The sequence below is a fragment of the Vulpes vulpes genome, chromosome 2, assembly GCF_048418805.1.
Source record: "Vulpes vulpes isolate BD-2025 chromosome 2, VulVul3, whole genome shotgun sequence".
NCBI classification, from domain to species: Eukaryota; Metazoa; Chordata; class Mammalia; order Carnivora; family Canidae; genus Vulpes; species Vulpes vulpes.
In genome coordinates this window covers 55,928,760-55,948,892 of record NC_132781.1, presented here as the reverse complement: position 1 = coordinate 55,948,892, position 20,133 = coordinate 55,928,760, and the positions used below count along the sequence as shown (strand labels likewise).

Here is a 20,133-nt window from a genome sequence, read left to right as displayed (position 1 = left end):
TGGGATATAGTACCCTGGTATACTGTAAAAATACTTTCAAAGTCTGACCAGTGTATAACAGTTTATTTTTTATATGACCAGAGACATAAACTGTTAACAGATTGCTTGTTTGGTAAAATCTTCACAGGAAATTAAGTTTTCTGCCTTAATTATGTTTTTTCACATCCCCAGGAGGCAAACTTCTCAATGTGTCTCAAACACGCAATCTTTCTCAGTATCTGTTGGATAATGCCCTCTGCCTCTCACACCTTACTTGTGCCAGAGCAATTCTTGCCCTGCACCTGGCACAGGAGCCCCTTCGGCCTCCAGTAAGACCAGGCTCAGCCTCGTGGACCATCAGTTGTAGCAAAAGTACATTTTCAAGCTAGTCAACAATATATCGTGTTATATACCTTTGTATGTTGTTCTCATGAAAAGATTTTCATTGTTTTGAAAATGCTTTTTAAGAACCTATGATTACTTCTGAATGTAGGCAGGCCCACCATCAAAACTGTGGGCTTAGGGTGCCTAGGTGGCTCAGTCAATTAAGCATCTGCCTTCAGCTCTGGTCATGATCCTGGGGTCCTGGGATCAAGCCCCATATAAGGCTCCTTGCTCCCTGGGGAGCCTGCTTCTCCCTCTCCCTCTGCCTGCTGCTCTTTCTACTTGTGCGCTCGCTCACTCGCTCGCTGTCTCTCAAATAAATAAAATCTTAAAAAAGCAAAAAATTGTGGGATCTGACAACCAGACACACACACACACACACACACACACACACACACACACGTTTGAAAACCACTCTTCTCTCAGTGCTGTTAAAGTTGAAAAGACATTTGGTCTGTTTTCCAACATTTCACCATGTGGGCTCAGAACACTAGAAACTCTTTTTTGGGCCCTCATAAGCAAATCTAGCCTTTTTAACTTACTAACTGCCCCGTGGTGGGTTGGGAGACACTCCCCCGAGGGCCACAAGAGTGGGAACATTTGAGATTCCACTGAGGTCCCTCCTAGCATCCCTCAGCTGAGGCCCTGGCCTTCCAGCCCTCTCCTGTCTCAAATCAAGTCCCTGTTTTCTTTAGGTTCGCATCCACCTCATAGGTCGGAGTAGCTTTTCACTCTGTAAGAGAAGGGATCACACATGGTGGGTTCTACGTATAGTTTGCTTCTCTTCCTTTTCCCCAGGGGAGTATAGGGCAAGTCATGCCCCCAGTCCAGTGTGGCTGCCATAGCTGACTGGCCACAAAGGGCTTCCAGTTTCATGCCCACTGTTACCGTTGAGCCCCCGATAATATTCTCATTTATAGGGAACTATCTTACCCATTTAATTAAAGCAGTGATGTCAGTTTCCTTTATGTGTAAGAAAAGGATTGTAGGCTCTTTGGTCTCAGCTTTTTAATCAGTCTACTGTAGTTATCACTGTGGTGCACTCTTTTAATATATAATCTCAAACCACATTTGCTCAAGAGATGTGAAGACTTATTAATTACTCTGGGAGCACATTTCAGCCACTCTCTGAATTCTCTTTTTTGGTCCCTGTGATAATTCCACAGTTTTCCTTCTGAATTCCTCCTTTGGACACTTCCCCTTCTTATTCCTCACTGAGCCTGCTCTTGCCAAGGTCACAAAGACCTCATGGCTACCAGATTCACTCCTAATTTTATGTGACAAGACCAGTCTGCAGCATGGGCCCTATGAACACCTTCTCCCCCCTCAGTGTTTGTGCCTTGTCCTCCTGCTGCCTCACTGCTTCACCTTCTCAGCTTCTTTATGGATTCCCTTTCTTCTGCTGGGTCCTCACTCTGCTCACACTACATGCCCCTTCTCAGTGATCTCTCCTATCCCATGGCTTCAGTCATTGCCTTCAGACTGACACACACATCCACATATTCTTCTCAGATCTCTAGCAATAGCACGTGGAACCATTTGCCCAAATGCCCACTGCATGTCTCTCCTGGGATGGCCTGTAAGCAACTGAACCTCAGTGTGCCCCAAATTGAACTCAGGTTGTCTCTCTTCCCTACCCCAAACCACTGAGTGAATGGTGCTGCTTTCTTTTCAGTTGCTGATTCTAAAAAGAAGGAAATCTCCCATATCCTATATCCAATATTTTAACAAATCCTATTGGTTTTATATTCTAGATAGATTTCATGGCAAAATTGCTCTTTATTCATGTAGATGTGCACATACAATTCCAAATAGCCTTTTGAGTGTTTATAAACATATATATGTTTATAAATGTAAACAAACATATATATGCATGCAAATATGTACATATATATGAATACTAATTCAAATTCCACAACCGCCTGATGAGGTGTTACTACCCCTATTTTACTAGTGAGATAACTAAAGTTCAGAGAGATTAATTAACTTGTTCAAGGTCACTCAACTAGTAAGTTATAAAGCTTGTCCCCCCACCTTATCCTAGCAGGCTGTACTTACTGAGAAGTTCTGTTATCTTGTTGTGTTATGGCCTGCTCTAATGTCCCTGAAACTTCGTTGTTCATAAAAGTCGCTTGAAAGGGGTGCCTGAGTGGTTCAGTCAGTTAAGCAGTTAAGCATCTGCCTTAGGCTCAGATCATGGTCTCAGGGTCTTGCTCAGCAGGGAGCCTGCTTCTCCCTCTCCCTCTGTCTGCTTGTTCTCTCTCTGTGTGTCAAATAAAGAAATAAAATCTTTAGGGATGCCTGGGTAGGTCAGTGGTTGAGTGTCTGCGTTTGGCTCAGGGCATGATCCTGGGGTTCTGAGATCGAGTCCTGCATTAGGCTCCCCTCAGGGAGCCTGCTTCAACCTCTTCCTATGTGTCTGCCTCTGTGTGTCTCATGAATAAATAAATTAATTTAAAATTTTTTAAGATTTTATTTATTTATTCATGAGACACACACACACACAGAGAAGCAGAAACACAGGCAGAGGGAGAAGCAGATGCCATGCAGGAAGCCTGATGTGGGACTCGATCCTGGGACTCTGGGATCATGCCCTGAGCCAATGGCAGACACTCAACTGCTGAACCACCCAGGCATCCCTAAATAAAATGCCTTTAAAAAGTCACTTGAGTTTGTTTAAACTCCAGGCCCTGGTTCATTATGTCTGGGGTGTACAGTTTTTACAAGCTTCCATACTGAAAGTGACTTTAAGGTCCTTACATATTTCTCATTTGATCTCTTGAGGAGCTAGGAAGAGGAAAAGAACAGGAATGTTTGCTCTGTGTACTCCCCTTTTTGTGTGACATTTATGTCATTTCCTCTTTCCCTGAGCTTCTGGCACTTCGTCTTGTCTCCCTGACATCTGGAAGATTACATCCCACCAGTTTTGATAAGATCACATCCAGTGTGTCAGAATGCTCTGCTGTAATTAACCTGAGTCTGGGGGCTTTGATCTAGTGCCATAAAGAGTTATTTCCCAAATATTGAACTCTGTCAACATCATCTTCATGCTTTCAAACAAACAACCAACCTTCAACATGTCTCCTTTGTTTATGGAATAAAGCGGGAAGTTGCTTAGCCTGACCCATAAGGCTTTCCCATAGTCTCTCTCCAGCCTGTCTTTGGAGCCTGTGCTCCTCTGACCCATGATCCAGCCAAATAGGCTTTTACCTATAATTACCCAGGCCCCCATGGCCTCTTTATGGCTCTCTTTCCTTCTAAAATACCTTCTTGAAATATGTGTCTGCCAGATCTGTTTTCCAAGCAGCCTTACCTGATTCCCCTATAAAAAAGTCATCTTTTACCCGTTAGAACCCTCCATTTCTTGGGGCAGCTGGGTGGTTCAGTCAATTAAGTGTCCGATTCTTGATTTCAGTTCAAGTCATGATCTCAGTGTCATGAGATCGAGCCCCATGTGAAGGCCTGTGTAAAGCTCTGGACTGGGCATGGAGCCTGCCTAAGATTCTCCCTCTGCCCCATGCCCTCCCCCCAACCCCACCCCACACTTGCCCCCTCTCTCTCTCTCCAAAAAGCAAAAACAAAAACAAAAAAACCCTCAATTTCTTTGCCTCTCTCTCTGACACCTGTCATATTTTACACCGTAATTAGTTGTAGACATTTCACCTTTTCAGTGGGCAGGGTTCATCATTCTTTTGTTGTTGTTGCTGTGTCTCCAGTGGTATTAGCTCATGGCCAGAGGTCCACATATTAGCTAAAAGATCAGTTTGGCTAAAAATCTAATGTCTAATAAGTTCTTTTCCTCCTCTCAGATTTTTTTATATTACTTCCCAATCTTGTGTGTGTGTGTGTGCGCGCGCGCATGCGTAGACTCATGCCGGCATACTTCTAAATACACTCTTTGTAAAAGGAATGCATGTTTGTCATAGAAAATTTGAAATATACGAAAAAGCACAGGAAAATTACATTCATCTGTAATCCTACCACCTTCAGGTAATCACTATTAAGATTTACTGTATGTCCCTTTATAAATTATATACAAAATGGGTTTGTATGTTTTACTGGTGTTGTTACTTTAAAACAAAGTATAATCTTTCCCAAGGTGTAAATGGTCTTCCCCAAACAACTTTTTTCTCCTCCCATCCAAATGCCTTTCTCACTTCTGATGGCTGTGACCTCCAGAACAATACCATGGAGTCCATGTCCTGCTGTTCCAGGTAACTTTTTAGGCGATACATGAGGGTATCTGTTCTCAATCATTACATATTTGAGACTGTCTCAAGTAATGCCTTCCACAAGAATAATTTGGCCCATTTAAATTTTCCGAATGACCACCTTTTTCTCTTAAAACTTGACAAATTTTGATCTGATACTATATTCATTTTCTACGTCTGCAGTCACAAATGGCCATTTGTTGTTCTGTTAAAACAACAGAAATGAATTATCTCACAGTTCTGGAAGTCCAAAATCAACATGACGGCAGGCCATGCTCCTTCTCAGAAGGTTCTAGGGAAAAATCTTTCCTTGCTTCTTCCGGTCTCCGGGGCCGCCTATAATCCCTGACACCCTTGGGACTTGTAGCTACGTCATTCCAGGCTTCGCTGCTGGTGTTACAGGGCCTTCTTCCCTACATTCTCATGTCTGCACCCCCTCTCTTGTCTCTTGTGAAGGCACCAGCCATTGAATTTCGGTCCCACCCTAATCTGCTATGGCTTCATCTTAACTTACTCAATCACATCTCCAAAGACCCTCTTTGCAAATAGGCACACATTCTGAGAGTCCAGATGGACGTAAATTTGGGGGAACACTATTCAACCCAGTGTGGTTAGTTTCTGCTTTACAGTGTTCCAAAGAGAAGCCCGGGGCAGTTTATTTTCTTTCATGGTGATTTTCCTGCCTGGATTTTTCTTAGATCGTTTTTATTCTTTTATTTAAAAATTTCCTGTAATTTCTGTGTGTTTCTCTTTTCATTAATTTTGCCTTAAACATTGCATCTCTTTGATTCTTAGTCCCTGGTCTTTTGTCAGGAATGAATATTGTCTTCTGTATCTTTGATTATTGTTTATTTTCCCCAGCACAACAGTTAAGAAACATCTTTTTCTCTGTTCTTTATAACTGTCTTTTCTGTCTCATTGTTTTCCTTTCATTTTGTTCATTTTCATTGTGGAGAAGCATCCTAAATAAAGACCATATTACTGTTGCTGTTTACTACAATGCACATTTTGCTTCCCCTCAACAATGTTAATCTTGAATTTTTGTTTTTGGTCCTCTTTTTTTAATCACTTCCAAAAACTTTATACCCTTGTAAAGATCATGTCTTCTGTCTTATGGAGGGCAACAACTGCTTTTCTCAAATTGTATTTCGGTTTCATAGTAAAAACATGGTGCACTTTCCTTCTAGCTTTCATGACCATCTGTAGCATTTTTTTCATAGCTCCCATGTTGGGTTGTTTTGATTTTTTTTAACAAAATCTTCAAACAAAACAAAGAGCTACTTGGATCTTGTATTTTTCAACAGACAGAATATATGACTGGCCATCAGCTCTCATTGTCCTTTTGGGTACCGTAGCTTCTCTGAGCTGACGAGCTAAATGGCCAGAGGTTGTGCAGAGCTCCCTGATCAATGTCCAGTGTCTAGCTGGTGTTTATCTTGTAAAGCTCTGCTGGAGGGAGATAGGATGCTCTCCATGCTTGGCTTTGGCTGCTCTAAACCAGTGGCTCCAGAATTTATATGTATAGCAGCGGCTAGTGCGGGAAAGATAGCAGTCTGGTTGGAAGAGGAGTAATCCAAGTAATGTGTGCTCAGCTCTTTACCTGAGCTTGAGAAAATGGCATCTGTGTGGATTAAAGAATAGGATGGAGGAGAACCTGTGTGGCTTAAGTGGTTAAGCATCTACCTTTGGCCCTGGTCGTGATCCTAGGGTCCTGGGATTGAGTCCTGCATCAGGATCCCCACAGGGAACCTGCTTCTCCCTCCACCTATGTCTCTACCTCCCTCCCTGTGTCTCTTATGAATAAAGAAATAAAATATTGGGGGATCCCTGGGTGGCTCAGCAGTTTGGCGCCTGCCTTCGGCCTGGGGCATGGTCCTGGGGTCCTGGGATTGAGTCCCGTGTCAGGCTCCCTGCATGGAGCCTGCCTCTCCCTCTGCCTGTGTCTCTGCCTCTCGCTCTCTATGTCTCTCATAAATGAATAAATAAAATCTTTAAAAAATTTTTTTAATTTTTATTATTTTTTTATTTTTAAAGATGTTACTTATCTATTTGACAGAGCATGAGCAGGGACAACAGCAGAGGGAGAGGGAGAAGCAGGCTCCCCACGGAGCGGGGATCCAGACATGGGGCTTGATCCCAGGACCATGATCTAAGCCGAAGGCAGGTGCTTCACCAGCTGACCCACCCAGGCACCCAGAAAGAAAATCTTAAAAAAAAAAAAAGAATAGGATGAAGATTATAATGAGGTTGAATCTTTCCCCATTCCAGTCACCCTTGGGCATTGTGGCAAAACTATGCTCCCCAGGAAGCTCCACTCTAGGACTCCTCCTGTCTCTTCCTACCGTGGTGCTCTGCTTACGAAGACTTTCTCTCCCTCCCTCCACACTTCCTGCCTGGTGTTTTCTTGGAGTGAAAAAGTGGTGCTAATGTGGCTGCAGCTACCTTAAAATGCAGCACCCTTGCAGTGTGAGGATGACTCCCAATATCTTACTGTCATTCTTCATATAGACCCAGCATCTCTCAGCCAAGGTAAGACTGTGGAGGGACAAATAAAGTGCCCTCCAGCTTCCCATGCTGACTGCAGATTTACTCTGTGTCAGGCAACAAAGTCAGTGATTGCACGTGTTTCTCCATTCTTCTCCATTGGTCATCTAGTAAGAAGAAAATGTCCTGAAATCTTGGCCACAGGATGGTCTTTCTTTGGACTCATGAATTTTCATCTTTCATGCTGAATTTTCACAGGCATTTTCACAGGGAAATGGAGTATCGGGGACTGACAGATAATATTTAAATGAGAAAACCCAGACAGATGCATTTTGAGATGGAGAGTCATATGATGGTAATCATCCTGACTGACCTCACACATCTCAGTAAAACAGGTGGAGAGGTCATCATCTCTTCGAAGAAAGAGTGTATCTGCAGCCACTGACAAGCCAGGGCCAAAGTGGGAGATGTAATGGAATGTGAGAAAAGAACAGAGAAAGGAATTAGGAAGTGGTAGTGAAGATCTAGACAGGGTCAAGTAGCCTGAGCTTATTGTAATCCTAATCTCATGGATACTTTTGTGTCATTGAACACAAAAAGAGTGGGAACGTCCTTGGTAGTGGGTGGTTGAAAGCTGGGGCTTGACGCAGAGGGCACAAGGAGAGGTCGGCAGTACAAGAGACCCATTTATTGATAAACGCAGTGTTGACATAACTGACCACAGGCCCTGGCCAGAACGTACACCTAAAACCCAAAGTGGGTTACCAGCCAGGTAGTAATTGACAGAACTATGCCACTGTGGATGAGAGCATGTGCAGGGGTTGAGCAGTGGGCAGCAAAGCTATGAAGTCAGTGAGGTCATTAGACTGGAGAAAGCAGAGGATATGAGCTCAAGACAGCAGGTAAATCATTGTGACGGGTACTATGTTTGCAGAGGATGGTGGCCAGGGCTGATGATGGCGATAAAGAGTCTGAGCCCAGATATGAGGCCTGAATGGTTCTCCTTTAGTCAACATCCGTTATTCACCTGGAGAACCTTCTAACCAACCTGGATGATCTGATGTGCATGCTGGTGCCCCACGCTCCAGCTGCCCCTGCCCCCAAGTCTTTTCCCTGGCCCTTGGCACGAGCAAAATAGGATCAGGTGAAGAGAGAGAAAGAGTATCTCTAGTCCTTGCCCCTACTCCTTGCCTCTCCCTGCAGGCAGTGGAAGTGTACCAGGAGTGACCAGGAGATGGGCCCAAGAGCCATAGTCACCAGTCAGGGGATGCCCATTCTACCCATCTTCAGGCCCATTTATCCCAGCTCCCTGCCTTTTTTCTCTTTCCTTTCCTTTCCTTTCCTTTCCTTTCTTTTCTTTTCTTTTTTTTCCTTTTTTTTTTTAACTAAAGTATAGTTAACATATAGTGTTCTATTAGTAATGCGTTTGATGGAAATGTTTAAACTTTCTTTCATCCCTCTGAGCAGTGCCTTTTAAGCCAGATGTGTATATGTTGGTGTATGTGTACATATGTGATTTGCATGTACAGTCTCAAATGGGTCTTCTTGACTCCTATTTGTAGCTTTAAGAAAATCTGCTTCCATTGGAAATCATTTCTCAAAGGCCCTGTACACCTTAAAGAATAAATTTCATTACAGCAATGAAAGCTTCTCCACTTTCCCCCAGGCAGAGTTGGTCTCTCCAGCCTCTGACCTTCCCTAGCACCTCACTCTTGCTACTGTTATGGCATTTAACCAGATTGTGTGGTGATTTATCTGTTTATATGTTTGTTTCTCTCCCACTAGGCTTTAGACTCCTCCAGGGCAGCAATCATGCTGCATTTGTCTTTAGAAGTCCAGCAGTTAGCACAGGCCCTGATAAATAGGTTCTCTCTAATGTTTGCTAGATAGACAGATGTTTAAACAGAGCTTTGAGCATTTAAATTCAGCATTAAAAACAGTATCATCACACTAACTATAATAATCAGAGCATTTCATGTGAATCATTTTGTTACTAGTATTAGTATATGTGGTTCTGACATTTATTGAGCACTCCCTATGCCCAGGCACTGTTCTAGGCTCATTACATATATTATTGAATGTTCTCCATGAGCCTAGAAGTGGCTACAATCATTGTCCCTATTTTAAAGATAAAGAAGTTGAAATTTAGAGAGGAAAAGGTAAGTGATTTGCCCAAGGTCACACAAGTAATAAGTACAGAACTGAGATTTGAACCCGAGCAGTTGAGTGTAGAAAACCACACTCAGCACCACTCATTGTCAAGAAAGGAGAGGGAGAGGGGAGGGTGTAGAAATTTGAAATACTATTTTTTAAGATGTACTTTATATTAACCTTTTGAGATTTTTTTTCTAGGTTAAGATACCGGTCCTGTGATTTACATACCTAAATGTGAAGTACCCCGTGCATGATAAACAGAAGTCAGGGAATACGAGCCCTGCTTTAGAATGGAAGTAGAAACCAGACCAAAGAAGCAAAGCAATTAAGTATAGAGAGAAAGAGCCTTTTGTTTTTGAAAAATTACATATTCATAGTAACTTAGGAAATATTCTCACCTAATTGCCTATAATATTAAAGGAATAATATTCTTATTTACAGTAGTTAATGAATAACATTTTGTACTCCCTATTTTAATTTTTTTCTTTTAAATTAATTTGTTAAATCATACAACTGGATATAATTGCTTGGCTAGTACTTTTTTCCAGAAATAAAACATCTAATACATTAAACACAGTTTAGTGTTAAATGAATCTGTTACACTTTGGCTGAGTTTGGACCAAACCCTCTACTCGAGATGTTACATTTCCATGAATTTTCACTGTTTTTAATGTATTTAACATAACTGGAGGAGTTTCTTCCTGAGAAACCGATTCAATCCCAGTCACCCAGAATGACATCCATGGGCAGCATGTCACAGTCCTGTCCAACAGCACTTTCTAGGACTATGGGAATTTGAGTAGCCACATGGCAGCATTTAGCATCTGAATGTCACTAGTGCTACTGAGGAACTGAGTGGGTTTTTTTTTTATTTTACTGTAAGTAACATAACATTTAAATAGGGCTCGTGGCTACAGTATTGGAAGGTGCAGGAACTCAAGGAATCCATCATTAGTCAAATGACCTTTGGATTTGCCTTCTCTCTCTCTGTCTCTCTTTCTCTGGCAGTCTTCTTCAGCACGGCCCTTCCTTTGGTGTATAACCAAATTAGAGATGTCGGACAAGATAAAGGAAAATAAGATAAAAGTCCTGCCCTCCTTTCTTAGTATTACTGATGCTATATGTATGTTAACACCCTTTCCCTGAAATTCTGCATCAAAACCAATGCAAAGGGATTCTTTGAGGGAGCACTATGCCGCTTCCCAGTGAGTGAGGGGACTATCCTGTGGGGACAGGGCCCTGGCCTCCTCAGGAGCCCGCCTGAGCCAGGGCCCCCTCTGTGGGGCCGTGTTCTGACTACTGGCACAGTTCTACAAGCAGTTCCTGGTACTTAATGTTTCTTTCTCTTCCAAAACCAGTTTTCATCATGCGTATTTTCCCAGAAAACGTCCATTTTGTTGAAGGTTTTCATAATGCTTGCATCATCTCAAGTAGCATTCTGTTGTGCTTTAAAAAATCTCTTTCTTCTTAGCAGTCATGTTTTCCTTATTATCACGCCATATTCATATTTTTTCTTTGCTTTTTAAAATCAGACTTGCTGGTGATTTCTTGGAAGTGTCGATTGATTCCGCTCTCTTTTTAAAATCTATAATTTCTACTCTGATTTTTTTAATTTTTTTTTAAGATTTTATTTATTTATTTATGAGAGACACACACAGAGAAAGAAAGAGGCAGAGACACAGGCAGAGGGAGAAGCAGGCTCCATGCAGGGAGCCCGACATGGGACTCGATCCCGGATCTCCAGGATCATGCCCTGGGCCGAAGGCGGCGCCAAACCACCGAGCCACCTGAGGCTGCCCCTCTACTCTGATTTTTTAAAAAATATTTTATTTATTTATTCATGAGAAACAGAGAGGCAGAGACATAGACTGAGGAAAGCAGGCTCCATGCAGGAGCCCAATGTGGGACTCCATCCCAGACCCTGGGATCACACCCTGAGTCAAAGGCAGACGCTCAACCACTGAGCCACCCAGGTGTCCCCCTGCTCTGATTTTTTTTTTAAGATTTTATTATTTATTCATGATAGACATAGAGAGAGAGAGAGAGAGAGAGAGAGGCAGAGACACAGGCAGAGGGAGAAGCAGGCTCCATGCCGGGAGCCCGATGCAGGACCCGATCCTGGGACTCCAGGATCACACCCTGGGCCAAAAGGCAGGCGCTGAACCATTGAGCCACCCAGGGATCCCAGCCCTTGCTCTGATTTTTGATTGACTCCTTCCCCTTGCTTTCCTTGGATTTTGTTAGCATTCTTTTTGGTATCTCCTAGAGGAAAAGTTGAGACACCTTCCCTCCTAAAGGGCCTAGCTCCCCACATGCCACCTGGCCCTTGGACCCATCTTCAAGTGGGGAGAATTAAGTCAAAAAGTTTCCTTAAGGGAATTGGTCTGGCCATGTGTTCAGGGCATTCCATCCCTGGAGAAGATGGCCGGAGTGTATTTTAGTGGCTGCCAGAACTCTGCACTGCATTGGATGAACTAGGGCAGGGTCCCTCTAGGTCATGTGGTGTTGGACATTTAGATAGGTTCTAGTACATTATTTCATTCCTGAGTCTAATCTTCCAACCAAGGGGAGAGTTTCAAATTTCTATAGTTTTAATTGGCCAGATCACAGGCATGAGGAATAACAGAAAGACCACCTACAGAAACAGCTTCTGTGCTGCATTAAAAGGATTTTTTTTCTGGATTATTTTTCTCATCGCCAAGTGCCCTGGAGCACTCACTCCTTTCACACTGGCTGGTGTACTAGTCCTGCTCGGGCCCCATCCAGCGTGGCACCTTCTACTTTACTCAGCCAGCTGCCCAAACCAGCTGGGCAGGGGAGCCCTGGGACTTCATTCGGCGAGCTGGTGCTAGGTCCTTTGCCCGCATGACCAGCTAGTCACCTGTCCACCTAGTGCCTTAACACCCACGCTCCCCTCAGACAGACCCTGACAGCAGTTACCCCGGGGTGCCAGGTGGACGTGCTGGACCTGATGCAGTTCCCAGTACAGCTCGCCCTTGCATGTGGTGGTTCAGGTTATTTGGCCTGTCCTTGACCCTGGTCATTCCTTTATGATAGACCTGGTAGAATTTCCTTGAATTTTCTTACGTGAGTCATGAGCCGCCGGTTTCCAGGACTGGCATAGATCTTACTCCCATTTTTGGTCATTTCAGTAGGAATTTGGCCTTCATCTATTCACATATTTCTTATTTGGTAAGTGTTTAGTGGACATCTGTACTGTGTCAGATGGGGTACTTGGCTCTGGGGATGCGGTGGTAAGAACAACAAGCAATCACTCTCTCCATGGAGCTTATCATGGGGGAGCAGGGAGCACATGAGGAGGAAGGGCATGAATCGTGTAACCACACAAAGAGATGAGATCATAATTCACAGGAGTGTTCCAGCACTTATGTTGGGGTCATTTTCCCAGGTCAGGGAAAACTGAGGTCAGGGAAAACCCATACAGTAGGGACTGCAGTGAATTTGGAGGATGAGTAGGAATTCTTGAGGGGAAGATGGGAGAGGACTTCCCAGCAAGGGAGCATCATGTGCACCCACCCTCTGGTGGGAAGGAGCAGAGTGCTGGGACAGAGGTGGGACTGGGGGACAGTCCAAATTATGGTTTACCAAAATTGCTCAGCAGTGTGCAGATTGGGTCAGAGAAGCCATGGTGGATGGGTTCATCGACCTGCTAGGGGGTGGTTACAGTCATCCAGGCAAAAGATGACACTGACTGGGGTGCACATGGTGGTGGTGGAGATGGTAAAGGTGGGAAAGTCAAACATGTCAGCCTGAAGCCCAGGTTCAGTGCCTGTGGGTTTCAGATCAGAGGGAGCCAGATTCCTTCCAGTTTCAGATCATTAAACATGTTCTTCCTTTCTGCTTCTTGAACCTTTTAAGCAAGAAAGGCAATTAACTTCTTGTTCTAATCTCTGCACGTTATTGCCTATGCCTGAAAGTGTCTGGAATATAGTGGTGAACATTTTATATTTGTTATGTGAATAAAGGAATGACTCAGTGAATGACTGTCAGCAATTCTCCTAAGCCTTTAAATCTTGCTTGAGACTAGCTATGTGAAGACTGTATCCATCAACCTCTAATTCAAGGGAGCACATGTTCCACTGTCTCTTTATACACCTGTGTCAGGTGTATTAATTGGTGGCAGCTCTCTTTTCTCTCCAGATGTGACCTCCGAACACTTCTCCCAAAGCCCTTGAGGCAGCCTATACCAAGAACACTTGGCTTGGAACTTATTTGCTCTAACCTATATTTTAACATTTTAACAGTGAATAGAAGATCATGAGCAAAGAGGAAACTGACAATGAATCCTCTATACTTCTCCTGTGAAAATGACTGTGACCCCAGGAGAGCCACATTCATCTTGCTCTTAACTTTAGAATTGGCCTCTCTAAACTAGGGAAGAGTCCACCAGACCTCACTTCTGACATTAACTTCATAGTACAAGGGTCCCCCGGGCCACTCTCAGGCTCAATAATTTGTAGAAGGGGACTCACAGAATCTAGTGAAAGCTGTTATGCTCACTTATGGTTTATTACAGCAAAAGGATACAGATTAAGATCAACCAAGAGAACAGAGACACATGAGACAGAGTCCAGGAGAGTTCCAAATGCAGAGCTTCCAGTTGTCCTCTCAGTGGGGTCATGGACAGCACTAATTCCTCCTAGCAATGATGTGTGACAGTATATACACCAGGAAATTTCACCAAAGTCTTGTATCCAGAGGTAGATCTGATACTGTGTAACCCAAAGCACCCCCAGCCCCCACCCCATAAGTCATTATATTCTCCTCCTGGCTCAAAGAGCCAGGTAAACAGACACTCCTAAAGGACATTCCCAGGGCTTAGAGATGACCTCTCAGGAGCCAAGGGCAAAGGCCAGACTTCTCTTGGGCAGAGCTAAATTCTTTACCACACTGCTTCTATTACTCGTCTTCAATTTACTTCAATTTTTAATAATCTGATGCTATAAGCAGCTAAACATATACATAAAAATATATTTATCTGTTTTTAGAAATGATTTTGCAGGATAAACATCAGATGGAAAACCTGGGCCTTTTCATGGGCATTCCACAGAGGATGGTTAGGTAGGGAAATGGTTAGGTGAGGATAATGAGTTTCTGAACTCTGTGTTCACATCCAAAGCCTCTCAGGTACTAACTAGGATATGACTATGGCTGGTTATTGTAACCTTCCTGTGCCTCAGTTTCCTTGTTGGTAGATAACAACAAAGATGGTACCCACCCGATGAGATAACGCATGTGAAGGCTGGAACAGTGCACCATTTATAGAAGTGCTCAATAAATATCACATACCATTCTTTCTATATTTATCATGGAAAAGATTTATCAGCCTTTGGAAATAATTTTCCTTGGGAAGTTTTGTAGTTTCCCCTAATTTTTTTTTCATTTTCACACCTTCATATCTCTTAACACAAGTGAATATAGGAAATAGCCATCTTTCTTAAGAAATTGTGTATCTGTTTGACCAGGTAAGTCTTGAGTTAAGAGAGGCATGAAGTGTCCTCCCCTGGAACAAACATATTCTAATGAGTCTGGGAAATGGAAATTCTTGGCAGATCTTTGCTACAAATGGTGGGCAGATTTAAAGATTAAAAAAAGACATGTCATTTTCCCAAGTTGCTACTAAGAAATCTAGAAGATTTGGGGAAAAATAAGTTAACTCTCAAGTCAGTAATTTTAGGGCTGATGCTCCAAGCCCGGATTTCTCTCAAGTCAGTAATTTTAGGGCTGATGCTCCAAGCCCGGATTTCACTCGTCTCGCCCCACCAGTGGACTCCTTGAAGACTTGTCTATTTGCAAGTATCATTGTGCCAGAGCTCAAATAGAGCCTGCCAGCCTTGGAAGGGGCTAATTGGCCTTTTGGAGACCATTTAAAACTGAATGAAGCACCAGAGCTTTCTGTGATGTTAGTAGAGCCTTGAGTTTGTGCCAGCCATTAATTGTTTTTTGGGCTTTCCTGTGAAGACGGCCGATCTTGAGACTTGGCTTTCTGCTTTGCCATCTGTGAGCTACACTTGTCCACATGTGATGTGTATTAAGATTATTTTTCCAGGGAGCATTGCTTTAATATTTTTCCATATTAAAATATGTTCACACTTAGATTTTATTGAACATGTTCACATTTAGATTTGATGTTCTTGTTTTCGCTACTCTTGTGCTTTGGGGTGGGGGTGGGGTCCTTGCTGTTCAGCATCTAAAAACTGTGGAGGCCAACTGTGTGAGGACTTGGCTGACAGAGCTTCAGAAAGACCGTTAGCTTCTAGGCTGGGCCCTCCAACTGTCATTGGATTTGGCTTGCTTATAGGATGGATGCAGACAGACAGAAGAGGCTTTGCACGTGATGACCCAGCCACCTAACTGTGCATTCTCTTTTCCCCTAGCTTATTTCCAGTGATGCTGATGGAGCCATCCAAAGGGCTGGAAGATTCAGAGTGGAAAATGGCTCTTCAGATGAGGTAAGGAAGCCCCCCCACCACACACACACACACACACACACACACACACACCATGTTGTCACCAAGCCATGGTTATAGCACCTAGGATATACCAGTAAGCAGTTTGTGCTGCTCGTTACCACAGAACACTTCTCTAAATGCAGCCTGGGAAGGGTTCAGTGGAGCTCTTCAGAGCTTTGCTTGAAGCAGATGTGAAGGGAAGGTGCTATTATTCTTTGTGTGGAAGGTGCTATTGGTAGGGTGATGCATACCCTTTAAAAGATCTATAATAAAGCGAGGGAGACATTAAGGTGGTCTGCCAGCAGTGGTACCAAAGAAGAATTCACAGCCAGGGCACTCTTTGCAGGTGGCCCCAGAAATCCATCTCCTCCCTATGCCAAGCCAGTAAGCTTGGTATTGCTCTGTAAGCAACACAGGGTCCAAGAGAGAGAAGTAAAAGGCACTACAATTACCAAATGTCATCTTATTCAGGGAAGACACCAGGAAAGGTGTCTAGAAAGAGGGCTTGGACCTCCTGGTCTTCCTTCCTGCCTGCTACAGGAATTCACGTTGCTTGTCTTTCTTCTTCAGATTCCCACTGCCTGGTCTATCCCTAAAACTGCAGAGTGTGGTGTAAGCCCCCCATGCTTTCCATCTTTGCCACTTCCCTGAGAGGTAGGCCATCAGAGTGCTTTAGTACCCCCACTGCAGCTTTGGAGTCAGACAAACATAGGTTCAAGTTTTTGCTCCCCCATCCCCTAGTTATGTGACCCTGGGCAAGTAACCCAGCCTTTCTGAGCCTCGGTTTCTTCATCTATAAAGTGGAATGTGTCTCAGGATTATTAAAAAGAGTTAGTGAGCCAAGCTTGTAAAGCTGTTGGCACTATGTCCACCATATGTAAGCAGTCAGGAAGTGACAGTTATACTACGGATGATGGTGGGGTTGTTAACATAACTACTGCTGTACTGCCAGCCTTGCTTTCCTGACCATCTCCTTGATGAAATTCTTGGTGAAGGGCTATGGATTTAACCTGAAAGGCCATAGCATTTTGGAAGTTGTTTCTCATCTTCAACTTTTGCCTTAACTTCACATACCCAGACGTGGTACCTTCACTATTGCTCTGTGAGGTGCAAGGAGGCCTGTCCCATCTTAGGCTGGACTTCTGAAGAGGTGCCCACATATTTCTTGTCCAGAATGATGTCAGCTGACCCGCACAGGGGAAGGAAGTCCTAGGGGAATTTGCTTCAGAAGCTTGGAAACAGCCGTCCTCAAATGGGCCAGCTCCTGAAACGAGATAGTCTTATTACCACCGAAATGGGCAGCCAGCTGTGTACCAGGAGCTAAGCCAGGAGCAGAAACACTGAGTCCTCATTTTCCAGTGTTCAGAAAGCTAGCAGCCACCATGATGAGTTTCTACTTTGAGAACCTAAGTACCAGAGACCCTGGAGATTGCTGTACCTTGAGACATCCTTGTGCTCCCAAAATTTTTGCAAAACTTTAGCCCAGCCTGAAATTGAGCAAACTGTACTAGACTTTCCCCACCCCACATAAGCACAACTCTGCTCCCTGCCAAAACGAGTTTCTAGAGGAAATCCACATATCCTAAGGAAGACGTAAATGTGGTCCTAGGATCACTAAACACTCCTCACCTGTCTGTGTCATCTGCCCCTGCCACATGCCAAAGGACAGGTTCTAGACCTGGTCAGGGATTAGAAGTCACCTCTGGAAGATCGTGGGCAAGAGTGGCTCTAGAGTCAGACTGCTTGGGTTCAAATGGTGAATCTACAACTCAGCTGCAGTGTGACTGTGGACAGTTCACTTAACATCTTTGAAACTATTTGGTGAAGTTATTGATTTCACAAATCACTGTGGTCTATTGTGTCTAAAACACAGCCCTGTCTCAGATTGCCTCTCTGGGAAATATGATATCAAGACTCAAATAGTGTTTTCAATTTTGTTTCTACCAGAGCCACTGAGCATGAGTGCTGAGTTGGAGCACCATGGCTGTGTTTTATATTGATGGTCTCCAGCTAAAAGCCTGCGGCCAGTGTTAACGTACACTCTGATAAAAGACCTGAGTGCCCAGGAGACTCAAGGAAACCAAGCTGGCTTGCTCAGAGTCAGTTAAAGCTGTCAGTGCACTAGAAGGGACAATATTTGTAGCTGCTTAAAATTTTTCAAACACACTAAGAAACAAATTGCAAAGTAATTTCATTACTGGGTTATTTCTCCTTTTATTATTGCTCTTTAAGTGTTCTTTATACAGTACGGATCCAAGACCCTCATCAGATCTGTGATTTGCAAAAATTCTCCACCATTCTGCAGACTGCCTTTTCACTTCCTTGATTGTGTCCTTTGAAGCACAGATGTTTTTAAATGCAATAATGTCTCCTCTACCTAGCTTTTCTTTGGTGGCTCCTGCTTTTTGTGTCATTTCTAAGGAATATTTGCTTAGTTAAGGTGGTTCAGTCACTTCTTACTCTTCCATTGAAGACAATGTTGAATTTGCCTTGATTTCTTTACACAGTCAGTATAATGGTTTTACCATCTGTGATAGGTAATTTCACTATGTGACATTGCTAGGGCTATTTTTTGTGTGATTTTTCTCTTGGCCTGTGCTCAGGGCTTAGTGGCATTCTGTGTGTCCCTGTGTGAATGGCCACCTTATAGTGTGCTGGTATTGTTCTCGAAAATGAATTTTTAGGACTAATATGAGGCCCAGGTTGAGTCACCTTTTGCTAAGGAGTGTTATAACATGATTTAAAATAAGAAATGGATATTTTACCTTTTTCTCAGTTCCTGACACAGAGCTGCCCAAACCTGTGAATTTCCTAAGTGCAAGAGTGAGGGTTGTGTGTCTTTTGTCATATTAATGAAGTGACTTTTGGAAAGCCCCTAAGAAGGGGGGAGTGCTGGTCACAGAGAAACCTCCCATACAATTAGAGGGTTAGAATTTTCAGTCCCATCCCTGACCTACAACCTCGGGAAAGAAGCTAAAGATTGAGTTCAGTTGCCAATGGCCAGTGATTTAATCAAACACGGTTTGATTGATGATTTAATCAATCCGTGAAGCCTCTATAAAAACCCAAAGAACGGGATTCAGAGAGCTTCTGGGCTGGGGAACACGGGGAGACTGTGGGGGCAGTGGCACATCCAGAGGGCATGGCACCTCTGCACCCTTCCCCATACCTTGCCCTATTCATCTTTTCCATCTGGTGTTCCTGAGTTATATTCTTTTATAATAAATTAGTTAGTAGAATGTTTCTCTTGAACATTCTACTGTGAGCCACTCTAGCAAATTAATTGAACCCAAAGAAGGGGTCATTGGATATCCTTGGGGGCGGGGAAGGAGGATGACAGTCTGGTAAGACTGAGCCCTACACTTGTGGGATCTGAGGCTGTCTCCAGGTAGATGGTGTCAGAACAGAGTTGAATTTTAGAACACCGAGCTGGTATCAGAGAAATGCTTGGTGATGTGGGGGGAAAATACATATTGGAATTGATGTCAGAATTGGAGGGAGGGTTTCCATTTTCTTTTGTCAGACACTGTAAACTAAATTCCTAGCATGAGACTTTCCAAACCACCCTGGTGCTGCAGAACAGAGCAGCAGGTTTACATGAAGTCTGGTTTGTGGGCACAAAACTCAGAGATGTTCCCCGCTTAGCTCTGCTCAGCACTGACAACCATCCCTGTAGTCTTTGGGGGTACAGAGGGGCTCTTCCAATTCACCTTTTCTTTGAACGTGCATCCCTTTGGGGCCCCAGCTTAATGTCTGGTGGGTCTCCTATTAGACTTAACTGCCTTAACAGGTCTGGGAGTTTGATTTTTTTTGCCCTCTTGCCCCATGAGGCCACCAAAACCCAAGTTTCATTTTGTCAGAATTGACAAATGTCCTCAACCTAAGAAGATTTCTATAGTCCTCCTACCTCTCTGGGTTCCCACTTGCCTCTTGTTTGGATTAGTAATTCCTGACTATCTTGTAAGCACTCCAAGGGCTTTTAAGGAAATGATTTTAATATCTTTCAAGTAGTTTTAGTTTTTTCCATGGGAGTGTTGGTTGAATAACCTAGCCCACCATTACCAAAAATAAAAATTCTATCAGAAGTGCTTTTCATGTGATATGTCATTCATTCAACCCTCATTTTTGAGGATCCTTTCTTGGTGTCAGGTTGTCTATGCCCTGCTGATGTAGGAGTGAGTAGGATTGCTGCGGTTCCTGCCCTAGTGACCTCACAGATTGGCAGGGGAGGGAAGTCTATAAACAGATAACACAGATACATAGGATGACAGCAAGTACTGTGGGGAAAACAAATAGGGGACATGGTGCAAAGAGGAAGAGCCCTACTTAGCTTGGATGGTCACACAGGGCCTCACCAGATGTCACAGTGAGCCCAAGGCCTCTGAGCAGTGCACTCAGATCACTGGTGGTAAAGGACCAGCTTTTTAATTTCTGATCTGTTGTAGAAC

General features: G+C 43.6%; 1 protein-coding gene across 17 annotated transcripts in view; it reads left to right on the top strand.

The window, feature by feature from the left end:
- The window catches only part of GARNL3 (GTPase activating Rap/RanGAP domain like 3), a 146,920-nt gene that overhangs the window by 49,960 nt on the left and 76,827 nt on the right, over positions 1-20,133 (top strand). For all 17 annotated transcript variants that reach the window (XR_011999842.1, XM_072748539.1, XM_026009327.2 and 14 more), the window contains one exon: positions 15,611-15,685. Coding sequence is in view for 16 of the 17 variants with exons in the window: in XM_072748539.1 (XP_072604640.1) it covers positions 15,611-15,685 (75 nt within the window). In the remaining variant the exon portion in view is untranslated. The remainder of the gene's footprint in view (positions 1-15,610; positions 15,686-20,133) is intronic.